Raw genomic sequence first — 8,108 nt, 5'->3', positions numbered from 1 at the left:
AATGGCATCGCTGACAATTTTTTACCACATCGAGAAATCTAACATTTGTTTCAATAAATTGAAATACTACAAAAACTATTAATTTTAGGTAAATAACATTATGCATAAAAAATTATATAATTTTACGCAGAATCTAAAAATAAAATAAAAAATAGGATGTTGCGTTTAAAAAAACATATGTTATTTCCGCCAAACTTTTATGAAGCACCCTGTATACTCGACCATAACAATTTTAAAATGTGTATCTTAACCTTCCCTATAACATTTATATTTAAAAAAAATTTTGTAAACCTCGAAACAAATAAGATTCATCAATAAGAACATTCTATCGTTGACTCACCCTGTACAGCAATGTTTATAACCGGAAAAATCAAGAACATTTTTAATGCATTATTTAGAACATTTAATTCAGCACCAATAACTTTGCTGTCTATTTACTGAGATATTTTCACATATTCCTGATACTAGTAATTCTTAATTGGTAAATCTTAAAAATCGTGAAAACCTGCGCTCGTATCGTGAGATTTAATGTAAAATCTGGCAGCCCTGCATGTAGCGGAACTTCGAGCACGCCGTCACAACGCCGTAGTAAGATAAATGTTCGGCAACACTGCTGAAATTAAATCGCATGGCAACCAAAAGCCGGCGGCTGGGCTCGCCCGGCTGGAAATGTTTGCGGCCTCGGCAGAGATCAAACAAATACCGAGCAACCGACGACCAGTTTTAAGGTTCAGTTATACAGTGACCGTCCTTTAGTACAGTCAAGCGTTGGCGGTTTCCTTTAAGAAATGGACGAGGAAGAAAGAACCCTCTTAAATAACAGTTTAGAACCGGAGTGGAGTCAAAAACAAGTCATATCGTTGATTAAACTTTACCGTAAACAAATCAATTTATGGAACCCGAAACATGAACTATACAAAAACAGAAATAGGCGGTACGATTCGATGATGTCAATATCTGAAGCTATGCAAATTGAAAAGTCGGAAATCGAACGCAAAATAAAAAATATTACTAGTCAGTTCTACAAAGAAAAGAAAAAAATTAAAACTAAACAAGCTAATTCTGGGTGCCTGGAAGTTAACAAGCCAAAATGGTTCGCTTATAAGTATTTGTTATTTTTGAATGATAAAAATACACCACGTGAAAGTGTGGATAATTCTCAGGTAAGTAAAACTATTCTATTTCATACAGTTCATACCAAATAAACTTTTAGTCACGTGATTAAGCTTGACCGGCACGGCGTTGCCAACTTTTATATATTTTCTTTTAATCAAAATATTTTAGGAAACAAAAATAAATTAATTAGATAGGTATCAATTTATAAACAGTTATTATTTACATCAACAAAACTCACCTTCCTAACAGCACTTAAGGGACATACGAGCCCTAACAACTATATGTTGGGACAAGGTCATATTTTGGAATTATTGCCCTGGTTTTTCAAAATGACTGAAAAATATATGTTTAATTTTTTAAATATAAACATAGCCATATATCCTAAACAACTTCACAATATTTTTATGAATTAATCAATCCATATTTACCTTTGAATAAGATATTTACAGTAGCGGATTTTGTTCATAAAAGGGACACATTTGCTGACAACTAAATGTTGGGACAAGCATTTTTAAATAATTAATATCATCATAGGCGGCTTTGCTATAAACGTTGCAAATGTCGCAAACTGTTTACTTCAGCATTGACAGTTTGTAAGTGACTCGATACTTTGAGTAGTGAGATTTACTGTAAGTAATTTTAATTTTTTTAATTTTCAATTTTGTTAATTTAATTCAAAGTAATGGTCCGTGGAAAAGCTACAAATCAAAAACTACACGAAATTATCATTCGTCAATACAGTACGGGAAAAACAATTTGAAAAATTTCTGATGATTTAAGTATTCCAAAAACCACGGTCTTTAATATAATAAAAAAATACGGCGAATCTGCCAATGTAGACGTTAGAGGTAAAAGTTCGGGAAGGCCAAAAGTTGTATCTCAGAGAGATTTACGAAATTTAGTAAAAATTTGCAAGTCTGTGAGAAGTACTCTTCTCGAAGTAACAGTTAAATGGAATACTGTAACTGGTTTAAAAATATCAAGAGAATGTTGCCGAAAATATATCCATAAATGCGGTCTGGGGTTTTACAAGGTAAACTTTATTTTGTGTGGATAATCAATTATCTGAAGATTATTGATACAAATTCTTATTTAGGCCCAAGAAAAACCGCTACTGACAGAAATTCAAAAGAAAAATCGCTACAATTGGGCAAAATCTAAATTATCGTGGACACAAAATAATTGGAATAAGGTCATATTTAGCGATGAGTCTAAATTTGATGTTTGCGTTGGAGATCATCGAAAACGAATAATACGAAATAAAGCAGAAGCCTTTCATAAAGAGGGTTGTTAAATTTCCTAAAGGGATTATGGTTTGGGATTGCATGTCAGCAAGAGGTTTGGGAAATTAAATTTTATAGATGGCACTGTTAACGCCCAAAAATATAAACATATACTTGAGACCTCACTTTTGCCTAGTGCTCAAGAATTGTTTCCAAACGAAGACTATATTTTCCAACAAGATGGAGCATCGTGCCATTCAGCAAAATCAACTAAAAATTGGTTCGGTAATAATAATATAAAAGTTCTATCCCATCCTGCAAGTAGTCTGGACCTCAATGTTATAGAAACTGTGTGGCCATAAAATGAAGCAATATTTAAGAAACCACCCTCAACGAACACTTTTTGATTTGCGTTCAAAACTGCAGGAAATTTGGGATAATTTTTCTCCTCAAATGTGCCAATCTTTGGTAAATACAATGCCATTAAGAATTCAGGCAGTTGTTAAGGCGAATGGTGATGTAACTCCGTATTAAACAAATTTCTTGTTGTGCTGTCCCAATATATAGTTGTCAGCAAATTTGGCTTGATTTTGGCAAAATAAGCTATTATCAATAGTGATTTGTTTGCAAAGTTATAAAAATATAGTAAAATTGTCTAGATAATATTGTAATGTTTGAATTTAGAATAATAAACAAAATAAATTGAGTCGTTTTAACAAATTACTATTTTTATTGCAAAAAAAGACCTTGTCCCAACATATAGTTGTTAGGGCTCGTAAAGGACCATTACTACCGCTTTCCCGTTCAAAATATTATAATACAGTTGCGATGAGTTTAAAAAAAAAAAACAACGCTTTATTGTACAAAAAGCCAAAACAGCTTCATCGATAAAGCAAAACAAAAAAAGCACAAAAACAAATATACAAATAATAAAAAAAAATGTCATACAATACAAATCAATTCAAAAAAAAATTTACGTCATAAAATTACAAATAAAACATATATGGACATTGCAGAACACAGGCGTATCTAGAAAATTTTACAAAAGCAAAAACTGTAAATGGATAAAATCATGTTATAATAACATAAAAACAAGAGTTATAAAATATTAAATACTAGACCTTTAACCAGTGTGTGAGAGTATCAAAATATTAAAATTAAAATTCTAAATTGTTCATGATTAAACATCAACAAAAAGTCGTTGACCGCATATAGGGCTCTCTCCAGTAAGTATGATTTCAGAGCTTTGCGAAATGCGGGAAAGATTGAAAGTGACTTGATATTCGAAGGCAAATGATTGTACATTTTCTTGGCATTGTACAGTATTGAGCCCTTAACTAGTTCTGAGCTCGGGGTTGGCAGATAAATATCGTGCTCCGCATTCCTAAGTGGATAGTTGTGAGAAGGCCTTTCCGGAATAGAGAATATGTGCTTGCAGATTAAGCAAACGGATTCAAAAATGAATAAGGAAGGAAGAGTCAGTATTTTGAAATTTTTAAAGAAATTCTGGCAGTGAGTTCTACTGTTTAGTCCCAATAAGTATCGAACTGCTCTCTTTTGAAGTTTGAAAATACGATCAAATTTTGTCGCGCAGCAAGTACCCCAGAATGGAAGGGCATAACGAAGATGCGACTCAAAAAGGGCATAATAGACCATTCTAGAGGTTGATGAGTTAAGTTCCTGACACTGATCTTAGCGCAAAACAGGCAGAGCTTAGTTTCTTTGATAAGGCTTCGATGTGCAAGTCCCATTTTAACGAGTTGTCCACAAGTCCTAAGAATCTCACAGAGTCCACGACGTCAATAGTGGTGTTATTAAGTACAAAAGGTTGTATAGTACTTTTATATGACAAAACTTTAGTTTTTGAAAGGTTGAGGCATAGGAGATTAGAATCGCACCAAGATTTAACGGTGCGTAAGTCACTGGATATAGTATCATATAGCGCCGTAACATCTGGGCCGTCTGCCATCTGAGCCAGTTTTTTACGGCTGTTAAGTTATCTTGTACACTTTCCACTAAAAGATGTTCTAAAAAGAACATAAGAACAGTGTTCGACTGCAAGGTCTGCTAGTAAAGCATTTTTAAGCTTAAAGTATCACAACACTATTTATTTACACCAAACTAAAGTGTCAAAACAAAAGGCAATATCAGGAAATAAATAAATAAATGTGACAACTTGACGTTTTTTATAGCAGAGCTACCATCTGAATCCCCAGCGGGAAATTTAAATTCCAAATTAGTCAGCAAGGCGCCGAATATGTCCATGGTTGGCAACAATTTAAAATGGCGCCCTCGATTACGTAACTAAAAGTTTAATTGATAATTTTGATATCAAATAAAAGGCGGGCGGCCACTTGAGCGAAACTAAACGAAAATATATGAACGAAGATTCAAATCGTAGTTTAGTTTCGCTCGTTTTAGTTCGTGACAGGTTCCAGCGATTTTTTCGCAGCGATTAGTTCTATGATAGAAGAGACACAATACCAAAACAATACGAAAACGCAGCTAACTTAGCTGACTACTGAGCGAAAATCGTTCCCAGTGGCTGATGAAACTTATTTTCGTTTAGTTACCGTTTGTTTTTATATTCTTAGCTTAGTTTAGTTACGCTCGCAGTGGCCGCCTGCCTTTAAAATCTATCGTTTAGTTTTTGATATATGGCAAACATACAGCAGGTTTCAAAAAACATGTGCCATCTCTCATGGGGAGATTTCTGACATAAAAATAAGATTTAGTTTTTATATCAACGAAATTCCGAATCTGCTTTGTTTCGTAGCTATGGGAGTTTAAAGTTTTATTTTTTTTTGGGTTTATTAAAATTTTTTAAATTGATTTGAATAAAATTTTGATGGTGAAAATTACTATAAGTGCTACTATTTTAGTAGTAAAAAAGTGTCGACAGATTCACCAGAGACGTGCATGTGGGTTATCACTGAAATATTAAAAAAAAAATAAAAAAATAGGTGCTCAAAATCAAAAAAAAAAATTGATGAGGAATCAAAGAGTACTTATTTAAATCTTTGGCCAATTAAATGACATTAAACATTTTTAAAGGCTGGTATTACACTTGCATTTTCAGCAGTATTTATAATGCATTGCATATTGTAATTTTTTTTGCATTAATTTTGTGTTCAGGTGTAATTTTTGCCATTCTTCGCATAGTGACTGCTGTTGTCTTAACTGAACATAGCCAATGGCATTATCACCATAGTTTTGTCTACCGGATATGTAAGAAAAAATACAGGGTGGGCCAATCGTATTTTTAATCATATCTCAAATTTTTCAAATGGAACGAGGGTGGCTCATTAGCATATTTGGAAAAAGCATTCTTTTACGAATAATTTGATACCACACACTTGGTATTTTGAGTCAAATTGTCGTTATGAACCGCATGTTGCAATTTCAAATAAACTATACGCCAAAATATCAAAAGTTGACATATGATATGTCATTCGATTCAGAGTGTCATTTTCTATCGAATAAAGTAAAAAAAATACCGAGGGTTTTTACTCTTTTGCGCTCCACGTTTGTGCAAGGCTAACAATGGATGAACATACGAAAATAAATATTTCTAATTTCGATTTTTGTCAACCTAAAGCGGTTGTTTATCCAGTGCGATTATTATAATATGTATTTTTTATTTTCAGATTCAGATCAACACAAATCCGGCAAGTCCTGAGAACATATCCCTGGAAGATTCTCAGACGAACGATGTTCCATTAAATAACATTGAAAATGAAGATTCAGAACCATATATAGCAGAAGAGAGACCTTCTACCGAGCTTTTCAGTAACACGGGGCGTAAAAAACAAAAACTTGGCGAACGTAGTAATACTTGTCAACATCAAGATACACTTCCTGATGATATGGAGGCTGAAGCTTTGAAAATGTTTAGAGATATATACGAGAATAAGAAAAAATGCGACGTATTTTCTTTGTTAGGACAAGAAGTAGAAATGAAAGTGAGGCAAATGCCTACTCGTTATGGTCGGTGTATCGTCACGCACAAGATACAGACCATATTGCTGGAAGCGGGCCTAGGAATGTACGATTATCCTCCTCGAGAAACATCAATCGCACTACAACGTTCGCGAAAAGCAAGTAAGCCATATTCAGGAACCACTATCTATCCTGCAGGTGCCTCTTCCACAAATACCGTACGTATCCCAAGTGGCCCTTCCAGTGCTATGTCAGGCAACAGTTACCTTCCTAGGAGACCTCCTAGCAATACATCAGTCGAATCTACTCAGGAAAATAGTGATTAAGTTAGATGTACCAGTGCTTTCGTCACACCAGTGCGCTCGTCACATTAAGAAAAGTTCATACTCAGTTACTCATTATGGTCGGTGTACAATAATTGTACAATGAAGTAAAAATAATAATTTTGCTCATCTCTAGTATGCTGGTCTTTATTCTGTCTCTGTCTGTCAACCGGCCATTTATATTTATCTCTCGCATGCGTTAAAATACAGACCACACAGATGAACTGTCCGGGATGGTATATGTTAGCGGCGTTTAATAAATTATTGCATTCTAAACAAATTTTTATCAAGAAGGTTCGTTGTCAAGAGCGGGAACCGGTGGGAAAATGAGATCGGTTGCCCCGGGCAGAGCTCAGTCTTGCCTTGACTACGGTGTCGCCTTAAGTATTTGAAATCAAATTTTTATCATCGGAAGTGGAGATTCGCCCACAACCACTGAATAATGAAGCGTCGGCGTCGGTACAACCACAGACTAATAACATGTCGGCGTCGGCACAATCAAAGAATATATCAGCGACGCGCGGAGTTAATGCGAAATATTTTTCCATTAATCTCAAGGGTTCCTAGGCGCCGCGACGCAGGGGCGTGCAAATGAAAATGTGGTATTTTCATTTTTTTTAAACAACACGTGCGGATTCTGGCGCTATTGATGTGTAGTGAAATCGAACAATTTGAACAGGACTTTAAATGGCAGGAGCGTGAGTTAGTGGCACGTGCAAAAAGTTTTAAGTGGAGATGCTCATTGGTTTGGGATGGCTCATTGGTCAGGAGACCCATTGGTTTGAAAATCGGGACCCTGAACAACGGATTTGGATACTTAATTCAGCAATTAAGGAACTGTTTCAACCAAAAGAAATCTAAAAAAAAACCAGTTAATCTAACTAGTGATTCGTATGCTTTGTATTGTAAGTATGCATGGGAGAAGTTGCTGTTTATAAAAGGTACCAAAATTAATTTTCTAATCAGGAGTTAGTTGAGTTTGTAATTGGATATATTCGGAAAATTTCTGTTAAAATGGAGGCACTGAAAAAAAAAATAGTAATTTAAAAAAAAAACTCTAAGTGAATTAATAACGTTATCATCAGGTTTGCAAAAGGGTGGTAACTGTAGAGTTTGAGCATACTTCAATTGAATTAATGTTTTTCATAGTAAATAATGACGATTTGGAGTATGATGCTAATATTGGTAAAAATGTTGTGCAATTTGACTTATTGTTCAACATTTAATTGACATAGAAATTATAACCGACGCCACTGGAACTCGATTCGCGCGAAAAACCTTCGAAACTCCCAGTGTTTATGTTTTGTCTAACAGTCCACACTTAAGTAATTTGATAACAGGGCCTCTGAAAGAAGCCGACGCGACCGTTTAAAACTTTACGAACTGTTTAAGAAATATGAAGATAAGATTACGACAGGGAACGCTGTTCATTGTATAAAAACAGTTGAATTATCAATTGATTTAGAAAATGAGTCAGCCGTGGTAAATTATCATCCATATTAGAGAT

General features: G+C 34.5%; 2 protein-coding genes across 2 annotated transcripts in view; one reads left to right on the top strand and one right to left on the bottom strand.

Moving 5' to 3' along the window:
- LOC115879988 (flotillin-2) overlaps window positions 1-8,108 on the bottom strand; it is a 398,348-nt gene that overhangs the window by 98,005 nt on the left and 292,235 nt on the right. The window lies entirely within an intron of this gene.
- Window positions 744-6,763, top strand: LOC115879991. The gene is made up of 2 exons (XM_030897069.1): window positions 744-1,163; window positions 5,987-6,763. The coding sequence occupies exons 1-2, from the start codon at window positions 789-791 to the stop codon at window positions 6,602-6,604; spliced, it is 993 nt and encodes a 330-aa protein (XP_030752929.1). The 5' UTR covers window positions 744-788; the 3' UTR covers window positions 6,605-6,763.

The sequence above is a fragment of the Sitophilus oryzae genome, unplaced genomic scaffold (assembly GCF_002938485.1).
Source record: "Sitophilus oryzae breed Bouriz unplaced genomic scaffold, Soryzae_2.0 scaffold_1604_pilon_pilon, whole genome shotgun sequence".
Classification (NCBI taxonomy): Eukaryota; Metazoa; Arthropoda; class Insecta; order Coleoptera; family Curculionidae; genus Sitophilus; species Sitophilus oryzae.
The sequence above is the reverse complement of the archived record's forward strand: the minus strand, read 5'-3'. Positions and strand labels throughout refer to the sequence as shown.